The following is a 21,137-nucleotide window of genomic DNA, read 5'->3' as shown; positions in this document are numbered from 1 at the left end:
GACTTGCATCCGTTTCCCCGCCACTCTTATGAACAAACAATGGAGCCGTTATTGTGGCTGTATATTAACTACAAATATTGCGATACTTGCGTAGGCGTATCGATAATCTATCGAGAGACAATGTATCACGATTTATCGCGATATCGATATATCGTCACACTCCTATACTATATACCGTATTTCCTTGTAATGGTCATAATAAACTCTGTTGCGAACCAAAACAGCAGCACCTACATCAGTCTCATATTAAAGCCCATCTTATGTTGCGACGTCTTCAACGTCAATGTGTTGGCTTCCGAAATCCAGATGTACACGCACACTCTGGGCTGACATATCATGTGTCCTCGTTTCCATTCTGTCTTGCTCTATTTATAGCTGGTGTCGGGCCCCGCCCCCTTCAGACAGTAGCGCATCGACTAAATGATTGACAGGTCAATGCAAGCGTCCGTCCTTCTTCCTATTAACCTTCTTCCTCTGTCATCACCTCTGTCTGACTGCTTAGCTACAGTGAGACGTGCACGCGCGCCCACACCCACACACACACACACACACACACACATTTTTATTGTATATGCTGCGTATGTGTTAAAGCTTTTGTCATGTCATATGTGGAACACTGTGTACCAAGCAGAGGTCCTGTGTTAATGTGTGTGCATGTGTATTACTGTTATCTGGCTTACAAACACGCGTCGCTGATGCCGGTTGCCATGACGGTGTCACTGCCAGCCCGCTGGCAAGAGGAAATGAAAATGAAAAGAATGATGAGGGAATGAGAAACGCTTCCACACAAACATACACGCGCACACACACAGAATATGAGTTATGAAGCAAAATCCAGCCGTTTTTGTCCATCTCAGGGGGCGGCCATTTTGCTGTTAGTGTCGACTTAAGATGACATCACAGTTGCTCAGGTCGTATGCTGCATTCGAGGATTGTCGGATATTCCGAGTTCAAACCAGGAAGTGTGTACGGGAACGCCCCCTTGAACTCCAATTCCACTCTTTGTTTAATTAAAAAATTTAACAGCAGTTGTAGGGAACTTCCATGGTCATCAGCAAGTGTTAAGTTAAATTCAAAACTAAGCAAGTAAATAAATACATAAATAGTTTTCTACTGTAAATAAAGTTTTCCAAAATTTCAACATAATTTCTACATTTATTTTATTTATTTTGACTGATTTTGGAAGGCCCACAGAATACTGTGTTCTATTGCTAAGAAAGATTAAAGTCTCTTCTTTCATCAGGAAAAAAAAGTATGTTTCTATCCGTTTCCGTTTTGCAGCAATTAGCATTAGAAGAGAGCTAAGTTTCATCAGTTTTCACAAATCTATTCAAAATTGTAAGTAATTGAGCTTTTTTTCTACATGGCCCTGGTTGATCTCCTTTGCTCTGCTGCCACCTGCTGGCCGTTTGTGTAATAACTACCATTTCTGCAACCGTTCTTTGCAGTTGAGAGGCTGCATCAAAGCCTTCTGTATGCTCTTGCATTAAAAAAAACAAACAAGAAAACGTATAAATACGTCTTTGGGATACTTGGAACATAAAAAAAAACGTATTTACACGTTATTGGGAGCAAATGAGTTAAGTCATGTTCCACGAATGTAATAATAATCAGAATGTCATGCTTAGTCTAGTGAGGTCGCATATAACATTATTGTCAATATTTCTAACTCAGGATTACACTATTATACTGGTTGGTTGGTTGGTTGGTTGGTTGGTTGACCTTGGAAGACTTTTACAAGTACTTAAAAGTACTCGTAAAAGTCTTCCAAGGTCACTTAAGTGCAAATTATCATGAGTTTGTCCTTCTTTATGACAAATGTCAGTTAAGCTTTAAATAGGAGTTGGCTGCCAAAAGTGGAGTGGACCCGAAGGTTTTTCCTGCCACTTTATGCTGCATCTTTTAAAATGGCTTCCGCTCAGTCATTTGATGATATGCGAACGGCTTCAATTATGACGAAGCTGGCTCAGGTGCAACGGCGTTACATTAGCGTAATTGTATCTGCCTTCAGGACATTTAGGACTTGGTCTCCGTCGACCAAATTCCCAGATCAGTGCTCAGAATTTGCCCACATTCACCTTTTTGATTGGAATGAATGACGCAGAACTGCTGATGATATCGATGTATGCGCTCCATTTAAGTCACCTCCTGTCAAAGCAAAGCTCCCCAGAGGCTCGGTCGCCTTCGTTCCTGCCACACTTCCCTTTTCCTGGAGTGGCGTTTTTGGCCCTCTTGTGTGGTTAAATTGCATCTCGGGAAGTGGCTCTTTAGAGGACGCGAATCGGAAGCGACAAATAGCGGCTGTGATGGAAGATGGGCCGTGCTATAACTCACTTGCTCGAAGGCTATTTAGGCATTGACTCATTTTGCTTTTGCACGGCCAATACATAGCAATCTTGGACACTATTATTATTTCTTCCACCCCTATGGCAGCTCAATATTAACTCATTCAAACCCAAAGACGTATAAGTACGTTTTTCAATACTTTGTTCTTCACTCCCAAAAACATATTTATACGTTTGTTTGTTTTTTTGTTTTTTGTTTTCTCTTTTTTTTTTTTTATTGCCTAAAGCATAAAGATAGAGCTTCTGACATGAAGAGGTCGTTTAAAGCAATGGTAGTTATTACAAAAAATGGCCAGCAGGTGGCAGAAGAGTATAAGAAATCAGCCAGGGCCATTTGCAACAAGCTCTTTTTGCCAGTTTTTTTCAACAGGTTTGTGAATGATAATGAAACTTAGCAATATTCTAATGCTAATTGCTGCAAAATGGAAACGGATATGTTTTTATAGCAATAGAACAGAATATTCTGTGGACCTTGCAAAGTCAGTCAAAATCCAGTAAAACAGACAGGAGCAAAAGGGGTTGCTTCTGTGAAAATGGCTGGGAATGAAAGAGTTAAGTATAGCAGAAATCGGAATATCTTGTTTACTGCATTCTATGCATCTCAGGAGTATTTGGTATATTGGATAAATGTGCCGATCACAATTTCCTATGATCTCCTTTGGCATGAATCCTATTTCTTGTCCAATTTTGTACCGGACCAAATTTGCCTTGGCGGAGGTTTTTGCTCCATTGTTTTCGGCCTGTGCTCGGCCCATTTGGCCTTCATTTCAGCCTTCCGTGCCAAATGTGATGAACGACTTGATGTACACAGATGCTGACTGGTCTCAAGAAGTCCAACACCTGATGGGTCGCCCGGTTAAGACATCAGACTCTTTGCTTAAAGTCCTTTTGGCGCGAGGGACATTTATCAGCGGACATTAATCACTAAAATGGCTTTGTTATAGTTTTACTTGTTTGATTTTTATTCTCTGTCAGTTTTACTGTAGAGTCTCACTGTTCTCTTTTTAGACTGAAAGCGCATGCTGTTTTAAATGGAGGCCAATATAGCTGCTTTTTATGGGGTTTCATTACCTACCGTGATAGATGTTTGGCAAAAGTATGCATTTAATTCTCAAGACTTTAAAGCTTCCTGCAACAACCATAAAATGTTTTTTTTCTTTTTCCTTTTACGTCTTAAGTGCATCTTCATAATTAATATGTCGGAGTAGTATAGCCACAATAATAAAATTGTGACTTTGATACTCTACATGCATAAAGAAACTTGATACCTGTACTGAAATTGTTTGAATTTTATATTAATTAAAAGCAGTATTTTTATATTAGTTTGATATAGTATTGATAAAATGAAGTAACAAAAATACATTTTGAAACTTTTTAAACACAAACCCATACACACTATTGAACATGAGTGTACATAATTTAGGTACCGTATTTTCCGCACTATAAGGCGCACCTTCAATGAATGACATTTTAAAACTTTTTTCATATATAAGGCGCTACAGTAGAGGCTGGGGTTACGTTATGCATCCATTAGATGGTGCTGCGCTAAAGGGAATGTCAACAAAACAGTCAGTCAAACTTTATTAATAGATTACAAACCAGCTTTCTGACAACTCCAAAATGAATAAACAGCTGTTTTATTATTTTCTCTGAGGTAAAGTATTAGTCTTAGCTAGCGATCCAAGATGGCGGGATCTTCTGCGCATGCGCGTCACCGATCGTGCAGGGTCACCGATGGCGTCTTGACAGCGAGACCTGTTGTGGCTCAATATTGATCCATATATAAGGTGCATTGGATTATAAGGCGCAGGGTCAGTTTTTGAAAAAATTGAAGGCTTTTAGGTGCGGAAAATACGGTATATATAGTCATTATTTTTATAAAAGTGTTATTCCTATAGTATTTTGTTGTATGTCTAGTGAATCTGTTACCATGACTACGCAATTTATCGTCTACTTTCCCGGATCTTAGTAAATCTAGCCCCTTCTGTTTCTCGGTATTTATTATACTAATACAGACATAACTGCCACGACACGTTATAAAAAAGGAAAATAGCATCAGTCATTGTTATGGCAAAAGCCGTATCACCTACTTTAGGAGTCTATAATATTGACATGTTGGCTTATCTTACTCAGCTACCGCACTCCCGCACAGAAATTAGGAAGGTTGCGGATGGTAAACATCTCCAACCTGCAGCATGTCCTAAATTCTTCAAAGCAGGTTATTATATTTCATTATTTTTGTAGCCTCATTCCGGGTTGAATTACAGAGGCTGCTGTTGCCACCAGGGAGGACGGCTCAGTCGATCAGACTTCATTAAAGAGCAAAAATATGATACACGGCGACGCGCTATTAATAAAAAGTACACAGCGCGACGCTTTCCAGCGACGACGCGGCGGATTGATCGTCGGTGTGTGCAGACGCGCAGCAATCTACAGTCGTAATGAATTAAATCCGTCACGATGTGATAGAAGTTCTATCAGTCATCGTGTCAAAGAATAAAAGCACTTAGGGCCATCACGCTCACTTTTTCACAGAGGCCATGACTCTCCAGCATTAGATGGCTTTGTTAAAAATGCTTTTATTATATTATTTTATTATATTAAGTATAATTATTAGTATTTTATGTGATTTTTATATTAGGCCTATTTATATTTTATATATACAACACCACATAGATGCTATTCATTAGCCAGACTGGCGTTTCTCATCTATGTTAGCATTAGCTTTAAGCTAGCACACTGAAAGGCTAAGCTATGTTGCCTGACATGTGTTTATCTGTTGCTTAAAGGGTTATCAGACTTATCAGCACCACATAATAGCTATTAATCGTTAGCCAGACTGATGTTTCTCACGTTAGTGTTAGCTTTAAGCTAACACACTTAAAGGCTAACCTGTGTTGCCCCACGTTTGTGTTCATTATCTGTTGCTTAAAGGGTTTTAACACCATCACGTAGATGCTATACGTTAGCCAGACTGACGTTTCTCATATGTTAGCAATAACTTTAAGCTAGCGTATTTAACTCATTCACTCCCAGCCATTTTCAAGGAAGCAATCCCGTTCGCTCCCGACTGTTTTACTGCATTTTGACTGATTTTGCAAGGCCCACAGAATATTGTGTTTTATGGCTATAAAAGCATGGAACCTATCAAAAGAAAGATTAAAGTTTCTTCTTTCATCAGGAAAAAAAAGTATGTCTCTATCAGTTTCCGTTCTGCAGCAATTAGCATTAGAAGAGACATAAGTTTCATCAGTTTTCACAAATCTATTTAAAATTCAAAGTACTTTAGTTTTTTTTCTAGATGGCTCTGGTTGATCTCCTTTGCTCTGCTGCCATCTGCTGGCCGTTTATGTAATTACCATTTCTGCAACCGTTCTTTGCAGTTGAGAGGCTGCATCAAAGCCTTCTGTATGCTCTAGCATTAAAAAAACAAAACAAAACAAAACATATAAATACGTCTTTGGGACACTTACAACATTAAAAAAAACGTATTTACACGTTATTGGGAGCAAATGAGTTAAGCTAAGCGATGTTGCTTAGATTTGTTAACGTTTGTGTTCATTATTTGTTGCTTGAATGGTTATCACACCACCACTGACATTTCTCATATGTTAGCATTAGCTTCAAGCTAGCGCCCTTAGCTACGCGGTTGATACGCAGTGTGTAATTCTTAGTTTACTTGAGTTCGGTTCATTGCTTCAATACCAAGGAGCGCAACTGAGTGTCAACAAAACTACCATTTCAAGAGTCATGAATACATGCTCATGCTCTCCCATGGTCCAATCACTAATCATCACAAATGGACTTCAGTATAAATAAATGTAGCATATGAACTATTTGTTGTACTAGGACAATGTGTCTGGTTCCATACCCCTATTAATCTTTTATTTCTTATCACAAACCGAGTCGGCTGGTTGGTTTCCAAGCACTCGTCTGATTTTAATCCGCCGTCTTAGTCTGGCTTTGTAAGGCGTCGGCAGGTTAAAGGCGGGTTAATTGGCTCCCAACTTCTGACACCTTTGATGCCCCTGAGCACTAAATAGATGCAAATCGCAGCCAAGGAAATGGATCTCGCCCATCATCTCCCACTTATCCAGGAGGGTTGCGAGGGGCCACTTAAAAGGATTTAAAGCAATGAAACATTCTGATGCATCTCTTGCTAAGCGCGCTACGCCCAAGTGCCTCTCTGGTGTTGATGAACGATATGAAAGCCGTGATGATGATGATGGCGAGACATAAAAAAAAAGTTATTTCGTTGATGGTTTCTCTCTTTGGCAGAGGAGACAGACGGCTTTATTTTGTGTAAAACAAGCAGCTTTTTGCCACTTGACATGGCGAGAAAATGTTTTTTATGCACTTGGCGCACTGAAATTGGATAAATAAATCTACTCCTGCTGATCCCATTTTTTCTAAAGGAGCTATATTATGGAAAGTTGACTTTTTATTGCAGTATGCTTCGGGTCATTGTCCATCTGCACTGTGAAGCAACGCCCACTAAGATATGACACATATGGCTGAATATGAGCAGATAATACTGACCGAAACACATCAGTAGTCACATCAACAATAAATACCCATCAGCTTTATTAAAGCCATCTTGAACTCGCAAAGCACGCAGCGATCTGGTGAGATTGATGTACAGTCTCCTTGAGAAAGTAGCTAAGATCAGTCGACTCTCGAATGTGAGCAAATGAATGTTGACTGTATTTAAACCACTCAAGTGCTTGACGTCTTTATATTGACGGTTGAATTAGCAGATTTATTTTTCCCAGCTCCATTTCTTTGTGTTCTGTTTTAAAGTGACAGCAAACGTCTCTTCTCGCATAATGGAACCCGAACACATATTATGTATTTGTAATTATATCCAACATCTTATAAAGGAAATGCGTCGGCGTGAGGACTTTTTTTTTTTTTTTTTCTCTAGCTAATGTGTACAAGTATTTATGAACGAATACGTATTCCAGCTCTCGTAGGCGCCTAATTGGACAGGCCTTTCATCTAGTAACGCATGCTACTTTTCAATATGGCTTTCCTCGGCAAGACGATCAAAGGAACCGCTGATTAAACCGACACGGGAATGTATGCGTGTGCGCAGCTATGATTACTCATCACAAAAACATCAGAGAACATTACTACCAACCCCAAATGTTTTTTTTGTTTTTTTGTTTTTTTAATCACATTTTCCTTAATGTTTAACCACATTTATCCCATTACGCAACTTGAGTTTTTTCTTGTCATCAAGTTTATCAAGTTGAATTTCGAGAGATGCCAACTTCCCATCGACCTCCTAAAAACTTGATTTGAAATGTGCAGGAAATTAACTCTTTGACTGCCAAAAACGTTTAATAACGATTAGTAAAATCACAATGTATGCCGCCATAAACGTTAAATGACGTCAACTACATTTTTCTTCTTTTTTTTCTTTTTTTTTTCTTCTTTTTTTTCTTTTTTTCTTTTCATTTTGAACAGCGGCCTGGTCAATGGGTTGTGGAATCAAAAACACTCACTCACTATGGCCAGCAGATGGCAGCAGTGTATCTGTTTTCAATGGGCTGCCGGTGTATGAAATTACAATGAAACATGCCGAAATTTTTAAGGATGACGTGAATGATCAAAGCCTTTGTCATATAAAAGTTTTTTTTTTTTTTTTTTGATAACGTGCGGCAGTAGAAGAGTTAATAATTTGTAGGAAAATTGACTAAAATTAGTTGTTTTCCATGCAATTTGTTTTCATAAGATGAGAATTGTGTGAGAAAAATGGACAGATTTTATTGAAGCATAAAACAAAACTCATTCTCTGCCAGCCCAGTTAAAATGGAACATTGCCGTCTCTAACTGTCAATGGCAGTGAATGTGATAAAAACAAAAGCTTAAAAATAAGCTATTCAATATATTTAAAAAGTGGTACATTTTTAAAAACACTTGGTAATATTATTAAAATAAAATGAATGAAGAAGTAGAAAATGATCTTTTAGCAGAGGTGTGGGTTTGACCCTGGGTGAGAAACTGGAAGGTCCCACGTCTGTGACCTCATCCTATGTTCAATCTGTGTGATTATCGAATTGAACACGGGGGAGAATCTTGTTTTTGATGCCGCAAAGCACGCCCGCTTTTCACTTTAACTTTTGAAAGAAAAAACTGTGTCAAAGGGAAGAAAATTGAGTCCTACACATTCTCAAAGTTGTTGTGTCATGCACACGCGGGTAAAACTTGGAATTGCTTACTGATGAATTTCAAATTTATTCCAATATGATGTGCTAGATGCATATTTCACAAGATTAATCACGCCCAAGAATGGCCTCGAACTCAGTTGTGGTGGGCCTTGCGGTCAATATTAATATTCACCTCTTAATTCATAGCAGTTCAGAATCATTATCCAATAACATGACAAAAATGTGAATTTAGGTTGTATAACCTACCACTGTTGTAACTGTAATGAAGTATAGTAAGGCAAGGCAAGTTTATTTGTATAGCACATTTCATACACAAGGCAACTCAATGTGCTTTACACAAGGAAAGACAACACATAAGCATCAAAAAACAATAGTTAACATTCAGAGGAAAAAAAATAAAAAATAAAAGTAGGTTACAAAATTTACTAAAAAAAAACAAAAAAAAAAACATACAATAACAATCTTAAAACATTATTCAACAAACTTTAAAACATTTAACATAAGAAAGTTTAAAATAATATTAATATATTAATATATATAATTAATATTATTAAAAAAAACAAAAAAAAAACCACTTAATTAAAGCTGTTTAAAAGTCCCTAATCAAAGGTATAAGAAAAAAGCAAAGTTATAGTAGACAATGGAAATGTGACAAAATCCATATAGTGATATAATATTTCACCTTCCGACCAGAGCTGACGTTTGGAGCTAAAAGCAGGAGATGAGGAGGTTGCCAGAGTATGAGTAAGCGATGTACATTATGCTCCACAACACAAATATGCTGTGCACCCACAACGTCAGCATCATCTCCATCGCTTGTTATATTATTAGTATCACCAGCCACCCTCAGCGTGGACACTATACAGTGATGCCTAACTGTGATGCTTGCACTCCTTGGGTTGGTTATTGTGGGGTGCACTGACCCTGTCGGAATGTTGAATCGCACTTTGCGCAAGGTTTAGCCCATAGAATATTCAAATAAATGATAAAAAAAAAAAGCATTATTAAACAATTCCATGTATTACATGTATTATTTTTGTCCACTATCCTTACTTTCCACATTGTAGTATCTGGGACTTTGGCCCGGTGAGTGACATGGGAGTCGTTGAATGAAAGTGTCGAGTCAGTCTGCAGTTTTTTCTTTTAGACTGTGTACGCCAAGTATTTCAGTATTTTACAGGCGGTGCATGGTTTAAAAAGTTTTGGAAAGACCGCATTGTGCGCCTGACAGATTTATATCGCGTTTGACTGTACCCGCCGTTCGATTTGATCTACAGCCGAGGACATGCTTTATTTAGCAACAAAGCTTTATGATTCTGTCACTTGTTTTTTTTTTTTTCTTCTTCCTCCTTCTCTGCTCGTTCCATCATTAGCAAAGGGTGTCTGTTCTGTGTTCCAGCAATTAATCTTGACGTGATGTATGTCGCAATTTGCATTTTGATGTCGGGACACGTGTCTCGGATTTACGGTCGTCGAAGGCGCATGAATAAACAACAACGGCGGTAAAAATCCAACCTGTGATCTTGTTGTTGACATCACAATGTAGTATAATGCAGTTTTTAAGTCTACAATTAAAAATATTTATTTGAAAATATTTATTCATTTATATATTTGTATATCTATTTAAATATTTTTGTATTTATTTACCTATTTATATAATCTGTAGATTAGTTCAGTAACATACTGTTTAATATAACATGAACATCTGAAGCAATTTTATGTTTATGCTTCACTTATTTGTTCTCATAGACAGTGCATAAAAGACAAAAAAAAAATTAAAATTTAGAAGACTTTGAAAAAATGAGCACATCTTAACTCACAATCACATTTTCCACATTTTTCAGCCCAACTGGATAGTAAAAGCAGCTCGTTGAGCTCAAAGGAAGTTTCCTCATGTTGTACTGCAAACAAAATGGCTGATAAAAGTGGAAGGAGGGCGGAGGTCTTATCATTTCCCCCGGCGGACCTCCACCAAAATTGCAGGTCCCGCCCAGAGGTTGCTCCCTCGTGGGGTCCGCGTAGGAAGTGTTGCTGGCACGACACACCCTGTTCGGAACTTTTTTTTTACTTCACAGTCTCTGCTGCTTCTTCTATTTGCTTTGCGCAGCGTTTTTTGGACATTGATCTGCGTGATGTTCAGTCCACACGAAGCACATTATCTATTGATTTGTATCTAAATTTAAGCTCTAGATCTCCCTCGTGTGTCAGCTCCCCATTCCCAGCAAGGCTCTTTCCAAGATATATGGATTTTATTTTATTTTTTTCTCACTAGCGCCCTTCCAAGGCCTGTTAGCATCTCTTCGTTTCTATACTGAAGGCAAGGATGTTGGAAATGTTGGACATAATGAATATTTATGAAGCAAAAATATAATATATGAGATAATATGAGAGGGATACCTGTGTGGGGGCCGATGGCATAAAGTGATGTTTATGGATGTGTGAATTGGAAAATAAACGCGGGCTTGTTATCATGCAGCCCAATGGAATGTTTTGCTTTGGTGGAGGCGAGAGTTTTGGAATTGGGACCTTTCTCACGCTACCTGCCACTAAAGCTACCATCTTATCTGTCCTCCATCGTTCTCCCGCCCCAAACAAACCATTGCAAATAACATAAATATTGGAAAAATATCCATCATAGTGCTAAGTGGCCTGTTTGTGTTGTTCTTTGAATTTGCTCCCTTTTTCATTATATTTTTTTGAGGTATTTAAGCCACTACTTCAGGGTTTACTCAAATAAATAAATATATAATCAAATTCTGATTTTTTTTTTATTATTTTTTTTTATGTCACATAAAATTTAGTAAGAGTCATGATTAGACCCACAAAAAAGGTTTAGAGTGGCCATTTTAGCTTCATATCAGACAGTTTTTTTTTGCCGATGGCAGAATCCCGTAGACATGAATTTTGGTAGTCATTGCCATCATAAGTAGACTGTTACGTTTAAAGTGTATCTAAGTTATTATATATTTGCTAAAATGTTTCACACTCATATGAACTTCAAGTGAACTGCTTTCGTCAGATGAACTGTAACAGTGTGGCTGTGTTTAAAAGGAGTCACACCGTCTGGGGCAGAAGTGAAAACGAGAACTTTCATTGCTAATGGATAATCACATGCTTTTTTGCAACACAATTACAATTTTATGTTGCACTATTGCGCTTTCCCCACCCCTTAGTAGTGCAACGCTATTTTTTGTAACCGGATAGTGAACAATCCCAAATAAAAAGAGAGGACGCAAAAGAATTGCCAGAGCATCTTTGACAGCTTGTACCTGGCAACTCTGCTCTCCTCACTGCAAGTAAAAAACGAATAAGTCTTGTCTTCTCATCCCTGTGTTGTGATTCTTGTATGTTTTGGTGTGTAAACCTAACATAGACCCACGTCCAATTAATGTATGCACAAAAAGACACTTCAGCCATTTTAAGATCATCTTATCCATTTTCATCCCCCGCCCCCACATTTTTGGGAAAATTCCGCCTACGTTGACAGTATCGCTTAGCAAATTTGGTAGGCATGAGTAGATCCACAGAAAAAGTCTCAAGAACCCATGTCTAAAAAACAACAAAAAAACATCAGGAAATCTGTCGTCTTAGTTCAAAATGACCATTTTTGGGTCATTTTCGGAAGAGTTATCCTCGAGATTTTGTCAGTCTTTCACAAAATTTTACCCACTTACACTCGACAGATGGACACTGTTAAATTGTGAAACGTTTCATTTTCGTCCTTGCTTCTGCGGACAGAGAACGGCAGCAAAGTTTGACGGACCCTTTCATTGCTACGCGCAGCTTTGATTCCATTTCTTTCTCTTCAGCCTTTTTTGCAAGCGATTCATCTCCCACCATCCGTCAGCCCTGCTCATCTTAAAGCCTCCTTCTTTAAAGGTCTCCTTTCATTCACATTAAAGACGCTTGGGTGTCTTTAAACATCACACCAACAAGATCGCCAAAGCCAATCGGATTCTTATTTGACTCGCCTTAACTTCTTTTCCAGCTCCTGGGTTATTATATCATATCAGGTCCCTGTGTGTGGCTATATTCATAATCCCACTGTTGCCTGGAGAATTTGAGTGACATAATTATGTTGTATAAGTTGTTCACTTTACGGGGCAATGAATTCTCGTTTATCTTGAGGGCTTCAGACGTACCCGAGATAATGAAAATCTGTGATGTATAAATATTTTTTGAATACTTTTATCATGTCCCACAGGCATTAAAAATGTTGAAACTTATTAACTCATTGACTGCCATTGACGGAAAAAGACGTCAAATAATGCATTTTTGCTGGGCTGGCAGTGAATGTGTTAAACACAATGTGCCAATATATTTTGTGATTATATTGCAGCATCCTTTTTTCCTTTTTTTTTTTTTTTAAGGCAAATGTTGCTTAAAAATCCATCAATTTTGGTTACATCTCATCTTAAGTCATTGACTGCCATTGACGGAAAAAGACGTCAAATAATGCATTTTTGCTGGGCTGGCAGTGAATGTGTTAAAACACATTACTGAAGTATTCTTTAGTGCCTGTTGACGCTGTCTTGCTGTCAAGAAATGGGATGCTAGTGTAGAACAACCCTACAAGAAAGTCCGCTAGCTTCATGCTAACATAAAGTGCTGCCTTGAGATAGAAGTTACTGTCAATCTGAACATAAAACAAAGACAATTATGCATTATGTATTCAAATCAACAGTGTAGCTTGGTTTAAGCCGCTAACATAATGCTAATGCTTCCAAATAATGGGAAACACCATAGATAGGGTAACAGTTAGCATCTATGTGACAGTGTTATAAACCTTAAGTAACGGATATTTGAACACAAATAGTTGAGCAACATGTAAGCAGCTATTACAACAGTACTCATAGGTGAGTAATATTACTGCTAATTTGTATACACCCAAAGAAGCAGCCTAATGTCGACTGAAATGAAGCAAAAAGTGGACAAAAACAGTTGAATTTACATTTTATGTAATTATGTCATTACTGTATGTTTTTTTATGCAGTACAATAGAACACTTTTCCTTATTAAAATAAAGGTTGCAAAAACTTTGTTGTTTCTTTTGGGAGGCCCAGAACACATTAATGGCATTATTGACATCATTGTGCTTCATTGTTACTCAACACAAAATAAAGATCATGTTTTCTTTTTCAACCGCGATCTTTATCTCTCGAGTGTCTTGTTAGTGCAGCCGCAAAAGCGCGACGTGAATCGATAGCTGATTATCAGCAGCAACAGCAGCACGTTGGATCAATTTCATTCTCGCTTCCAAGGGGTTTTGCTATGAATTGTAGCATCTTAAGTGCCATTCCACGGGTATGACCTGTGCTTCGGTTATTGGATCCTAGTTAGAAGATACCTTCGACCCTCACTTGTCTTCTCTAATGGGAGCCGTGTCACATCATGGGTAAATTTATGGTTAAACGAAAGTTTTCTACGATCTCGCTTTACTGTTCTCTTTATGCCGCACTCGTTTACTTGCACCAAAAATAACCTGGAGCACCCAAAGGGATGAATAAAACAAGCTATCCATTTTAAAGGCAGGATCATGTGAGGTCGCAAGCTTTTTGACTTGTGTACCATCACGCGAGGTCGCCCGTTTAGTGGAAGTGAGCCCCGGGTGCGTTTGTGTGCCGGTGCCTCGTTTGTGATCCTGTTACATGCTTGTTTAACTCCGTGTGGGTGGAATCACTTCTGCTCCCTCTCGACATCACTTCGCATGGCAAACTGCTCTTTTGTCACTCCTATTTCTGGATTTTTTTCCCATCCAGTAGCACCGCTATCATCTGAAACCATCTGCGCTGTACATACAGAATCGATATTATACGATATAACTCAAATAAATTGAAGAAAATACATCACTGTCACAGGAGATGCTGGTTATTAAATGTGTTACTTTGAGAAAATCACTATTTTGCTTTAGGAATTTGGCTGTAACAAGAAGAAGAAAAAGTTTCTTTAAGAACTTTAAAGAAATGGTTCTAAAAACATATTGCAGTGGCATGAACAATAAACAATAATTTAGCATGGGACCACTGTACCCATTTCCAAATGCCCCCAATAATTTGTCATGTAAAACAAGTACTTTAAACCTTCTGCATAAAAATACAACATGCTTCAGTAAAAATTCCTCAGGCAGTATAGTTGTCTTCATGAATCAAAAATGCTGTTTAAAGGGCCCGAAGTATGTAGATCTTTTTAATGAGCTAAGCGCACTTCAAAGTCTTCTCCTTATGAATATTCAACCTTGTATTTGTCTTTCTCGCTTTCTCACTCCGACTCCCTTGGCCTGACAGCCATCTGTCTGGATGTCTTTGATGTGCGCCACATGTCTCCACTTCTTCAGTTCCCCACGCCAACATACATTGTCGTGAGCGCATCTTTAATGTATGCTTCGCGGGAGCCCCGAAGACGACGGACCGAGGGCCAGCCAGCACACGATAACCTTCAGCTTACACAACTCGAAACGTTCCAGTCATATTTGAGTTTGGTACGCTTGGAGGAGGATGAAAAATGTTTAAGTCATTCATTTTTCCTAATTGAAATAAATGGAAACGCCATTCAGTGTTGCCGCAGTTACCTTGAAAAAGTAACTGATTACTTTAAAAGGTAACTGTTAGATTACAAGTTACTTTAATAGTTGTGGGACTAAATTATCTTTCAATATCCTTTATAAGCATTTAGATATTAGCATTGAGCTTTCAGCATTCCCACGCAATTTCTCCAGAAATTGCACTTTGTCTAGTAATTATAGTTATTGCTTAAAAAGTGTTTTTAACAGTAACGTTGAGTCGGGTAAGTCCCAACTGGAGGTCAAAACACCAAATGCACACCCTGCTGCTGCACCTTGTACATTAAAAATAAACACAATAATAATTAGAAATAGTCCACAATCCAAAACATCTGGCAAGATTTAAAAGTTCAAGTGTGAGTAGACCCTTCATTTCCTTTGCTCGGTCCCCTTGCACATTTGGCCTCGTGGCCCACTCATCACTTCATTTATTTGGCCCTTCAAACTTTAGGTCTCGAAAGCACGGGCGGGCGGCAGGGGTCGGCCTCAGGAAGCGTGTGTGTGGCGTGTCCAAGTTAGTTTAGGGGTGGGAGAGAGAGAGAGCGAGCGAGTGAGGAAGAGGAGGGGAAGGGGAAATTACAATAATAAACAGCTGTGAAAACGGGAGAGGGGGCTCCTAGTGGGCCGGAGAGCTGTTGAGGCAGCCAGCGGCGCGACAAGACCCCCCAAGAACCCCTTGAGGGGGCGAACATCTGAATGGGAAGCTTTTGGCGAAAATCGGGACAGTGAGGAACAAGGCGTCTTCTTGGAGGAGATCATATCTGGCGAGGCTCGGACTCGAAAGATGGAGACGCCGGGCCGTCGGATGGACACGTGGCCTTTGGGTTCCAACGCCAGAAGAAAGCCTTCTTTGACAAAGTGGCGGTCGGGATTAGGAGGCACTGAGGTGACTCTTGGCGCTTGATAACTTCCATGTGCCTTTGGAGTTGGAGTTGTAATCCAGAACAAGGCCGGACGTCCCTCAAAGGCTTCATGCCCAAAACAACCCAAAACAAGTGGAGGCAAGAAGGCGAAGTTTATACATCCCCGAAGTCACCCAACGTCTTATCTCCAATTTGCAGACTTCCACTCCAAGATTTGTTGGATTCTCCCCCGCGCCGCTCACAGCGTCCCGTTCCTGGCTGCTGGAAATCTCCGCCGGCTCCGGTCGTACCGTTAATACCGATTCCGGATCCCCTCGGAAGCATGCTCGCACTGGTAGACTCACCATCTTGGCTCCCAGCAACAGATCCATGAAGGTTCTGACCTTTGATCTGACCTATTGCAAAGAAGAGAGGATGTAGATGGGCTTGAAGGGAGTGGGAGGAGCCAATGCGTACACGCCAAAATGATTGGTTTAAACTTCAGTTTGCACGAGCTACTCAGGAACTTTGAACAGGTATTTATATACCCGACTTCCACAGCCTTAAGCCACCACCTGTGAAAACTGTTTTTTACTCTTCCCATCGTAATTGCGGCCATTAAAAGGGAAAGAGAGTGCTCGCGTACTTAAACGTACTTAGACTCCATTTACTCCATAGTTGGCGCATAATTGAAGACTAAAGACAAATTTTTGTTCCCATTTGAAAAATGACCTACGTGCCAAGATGAACCCTAAAATAAGTCGTTTAAATATCCTCCACTGGTTAAAACTACTTTGACTATGACAAGCTAGGCGGGACCCTCTTCCACACCTACCCGTTGAAAAACGGCATATATACGTTATAATCTATAGTCTGATAGTCAAGTTTAAAAACCACTGTAATGACTTAACAGATCCCGATAGATGGCGGCGTTGCAACACTTTGGATTTGAGATCAGTACGACTTTTGATTAAAAGATAATAGATGAGAAACGAATATTGGTAAGTCTGACTAGTTTAAGCACCTGACACTCAAACATATGTATATTGTTGCTTCATGCTTTGAATGAAAATAAAGATTCTGTACCGCGAACCAGTGAAATAACATAAGTACTACATTAGTCACATGTTAAGATAAATGTGAGCTCCAAACTGTTTCTTGCAAATTAGCCCGCGGCTAAACATGGCTCATTATTGCCTCTATGCGATGAACAAACCATTAACCTTTCTCCTGGCTTTTTGCGTTTTAGGTATTATAGTGATGCACTTTTTTCGTTTGTCATTCCAAGCATGCATTGCAGGACACCAGTATTTTTCCATAATTAATAATGGTGCTTTGGGCCCCCCAAACCGCCAGATATAATTAATTAGCATCCATCACCCACGAATAGAACGTGAAATACGAGCAGACAGACAAGCTTTTGTTGCATAGTGAGTTATGGGCCTTGTACCGCACTAATATTTTGTTTGGCGTATGCACACTGACTGTCTTTCAGTTGCTCAAATGAATTCTAAAAGGAGCTTTTGTAAATGAGTGTATCCTCAACCAATGTCCACACAGTGTCTGTTTTCTCTCTCGGAGGGTGTGTATGTGTTCTTATAGTAAGTGTATGTAAGTAGTCGAAGTGCCCAAGTTAAAAAAGGGAAGGGGAAGCACTCGGGTAATGACTTGTTACAACCGGCTGGCTCAGCGGCAGCGCATCAATCTGTCATTGGGTGGACGTGCCACTGTTTATCTGCTTTTAACGTCAAGATTTTGTTATCTTCTAAGTGGTTTGATGTTGTAGGTAATCAAAGGGAATACCCCCCCCCCCCCCCCCCCAAAAAAAAACAAAAAAAAAACACTCACGTCTGGCAATGAGGTTTGGATAAACAGTTGTGCTTGAAAGTTTAAACACTCCAAGCGTAGGCTCACCGTATGGTGCGCAAAATGCTTTATGCGCAGTGTTGGATTTTTTTTGTGTGGCGAGAACTTGTCTCTCAATATTTAACTCTATATGCTGCAGTTCCTATTTTCCCTCTCTCACTAAGTCTGTCAGTTGCGTCTCTGTGCTTCGCCTCTGCAGGCAGTAATACTTACACAAACCCATCCATATGCTACCGGGGCTTCTTTATTTAGTGTTCAAATGGCGCGAACGGAAGGGAGAGTCCCACCAGAGAGCGGGCGGCGGGAAAAGTGGAGCGATTTTACACATCCCAAAATAAAACGTTTGACAGGAGCCGGAGAAGCGCCGCGGCTACCCGCTAATGCACAGACGCACACGTGAAAACCCCGGTGGTGCACTTATGTAAGGCAGCTATTACACAAGTCACTTCACGGCCCCTAGTATATTGCAGATTCTTCAGTGATCATTTTTATTTAATTATTTTTTTAATGTATGCAGTAAATAGGTACGCCTAAATTTATAGTTATCACCTCCAGTGTAGTACCACGTTGTGCCACAACATGCCAGGCAGCGCTGAGCTCTAAAAATGATGATTGAATTGTCACATAACAGCAAGAAGAAGAGGTATCACATTTTGTGGTTTTAATGTGTTTTCACCCCCCCAAAAAAACCTGAGATATGTGAATCACTGTAACATCTATGATAATTTCCCTTTGCGTCTATTGCTTTTTGCATTAAATGTTAGCATTAAGCTAGTCAACGAAATTCTATGGTTTGTTTGAATATTTTAGTGTTTGTTTACTTGTCTTGTTTTCATGTCAGTTTTGCGTAGAGCTGCCAATGTGGAGTAAACATTTTTGGCTGGCGAGTATGTTCGAACATACTCGCAAACATGTTTGAACGTATTGAAATATGTTCAAACATACTCGCAAATATGTTCGAACATACTCGCAAACATGTTTGAACGTATTGAAATATGTTCAAACATACTCGCAAATATGTTCGAACGTACTTGTAGGCTACATGCTACAAAGTTAGCATACTTTCCCATAATGCAACGGGGTATTACCCTTGCGCAGTTGAGTACCACAGCAATCGCTTGGCGGGACAGATCCACGCCGACAGGGAAAATTCAGTTTGTTCAAACATATTTGCGAGTATTTTCGAACGTATTTGCGACTATGTTCGAACGTATTTCCGACTATGTTCTAACGTATTTGCGAGTATGTTCAAACGTATTTGCGAGTATGTTCGAACGTATTTGCGAGTATGTTCGAACGTATTTGCGAGTATGTTCGAACGTATTTGCGACTATGTTCGAACGTATTTGCGACTATGTTCGAACGTATTTGCGACTATGTTCGAACGTATTTGCGACTGTTCTAACATATTTACGACTATGTTCTAACATATTTACGACTATGTTCGAACATATTTACGACTATGTTCGAACATATTTACGACTATGTTCGAACATATTTACGACTATGTTCGAACATATTTACGACTATGTTCGAACGTATTTACGATTATGTTCGAACGTATTTACGACTATGTTCGAACGTATTTACGACTATGTTCGAACATATTTACGACTATGTTCTAACGTATTTACGACTATGTTCGAACATATTTACGACTATGTTCGAACATATTTACGACTATGTTCGAACATATTTACGACTATGTTCGAACATATTTACGACTATGTTCTAACGTATTTACGACTATGTTCGAACATATTTACGACTATGTTCGAACATATTTACGACTATGTTCGAACATATTTACGACTATGTTCGAACGTATTTACGACTATGTTCGAACATATTTACGACTATGTTCGAACATATTTACGACTATGTTCGAACATATTTACGACTATGTTCGAACGTATTTACGATTATGTTCGAACGTATTTACGACTATGTTCGAACGTATTTACGACTATGTTCGAACGTATTTGCGAGTATGTTCGCACATACTCGCCAGCCAAAAATGTTTACTCCACATTGGCAGCTCTACGCTTCCGTAAATAAGCATGTTCTACTATATTTAAGTTTGTTTTAATAAGTTTAAATATGTTGATAACTGCCACCTATAGTGAATGGTTCGAGAACACATCCCCCGCAATAAATGTGGGCCCACTGTGGATGTGTTATAGTTGGGCAAGTTGTCAAGTTGTTCTCAACACACACACATAGCACAGTGGGATATTTTCTGCAGCAGTGATAAGAGCAAAGGCAGTGCGGAGGCTGATGTTGCTCAGGGAGTTGCTCCCGGGATGACATTTGGTGTCAAAGGAGAGACGTGAAGGTCTTTACAGTCAAAGAGGGTCTCCAGGGCATTCTATAAAAAATCACCCCCCTCCTGTGCAACAACACAGCACCCTCAACAGGAATCCACCATTATGTTTGTCACTTTTCTCCCGTGTTACAATTCTTGTCTGTCTGTGCCCGTGCAGGACATCCAGGCTGAGATCGACGCCCACAATGACATCTACAAGAGCGTGGACGGCAACAAGTCCAAAATGGTCAAGGCTCTCGGAAGCTCCGAGGAGGCTGTGTTCCTCCAACACAGGCTGGATGACATGAACCAACGCTGGAGCGACCTCAAGGCCAAATCGGCTAACATTCGGTCAGTCAAAGCTAACATCCGTCCATCTTGAATAGTGTCATTAGGGCCGCGGGCACAGCAAACCCGCCAGGCCTATAAAGCACTGGGGGAAACCCTGTCCAGGTCTCCTCTACATTATTTAAAAAATGTGAATCCCAGTCAAAGACCAGTATCCTCCATTACCCCACCACTTAGCATGTTATTCATAATATATGACCCCAAAGACATCCCACTGAGCTCAGTCCATAAAAGACGACGCAGATGGCCTTTTTCTTTATCGAGCGTGACTCGCGTGGCCGTGAAATATTTATGCGGTCTGGGGGCATTGTCCATCAGATACCGCACAACCTTTGTTTCAGCATATCTGTCGCGCGGCTCCACGGTGAAATATATATTACCTCCAGAGGCAGCCGAGAGGCACATAAGACCTCAGCAAAGGAAGGCGAAAAAAAATGCACTATATTTCTTGGTGAGGGGCTGTGAAGAAAGTGTAGGTGGAATTAAAGTTGACAAGAGCCAGATGGAGATGCTCCGAGACCGGGACGGAGTGTAGGGAGAAGCAGCGGAACAAAGACGGGAAGGAAGTGAAACTAAAAAGGCAATCATCCAACTTGTGACACCTTTTATCACCCAAATCGGAGGAAGCTACACTCAAGTGTGATGTGCTGCTTTAAAAAACGTGTACACTGACCAAAGTGCTGTTGTGTGTTTGCCATT

The 21,137-nt window shown here is 39.7% G+C and overlaps 1 protein-coding gene across 6 annotated transcripts in view; it reads left to right on the top strand.

Moving 5' to 3' along the window:
• utrn (utrophin) overlaps positions 1-21,137 on the top strand; it is a 175,129-nt gene that overhangs the window by 88,262 nt on the left and 65,730 nt on the right. For all 6 annotated transcript variants that reach the window (XM_077509932.1, XM_077509935.1, XM_077509933.1 and 3 more), the window contains one exon: positions 20,269-20,441. In XM_077509932.1, the coding sequence (XP_077366058.1) occupies positions 20,269-20,441 (173 nt within the window). The remainder of the gene's footprint in view (positions 1-20,268; positions 20,442-21,137) is intronic.

The sequence above is a fragment of the Festucalex cinctus genome, chromosome 21 (assembly GCF_051991245.1).
Source record: "Festucalex cinctus isolate MCC-2025b chromosome 21, RoL_Fcin_1.0, whole genome shotgun sequence".
In the NCBI taxonomy this organism is placed as follows: Eukaryota; Metazoa; Chordata; class Actinopteri; order Syngnathiformes; family Syngnathidae; genus Festucalex; species Festucalex cinctus.
This window is presented reverse-complemented; position numbering and strand designations above follow the sequence as displayed.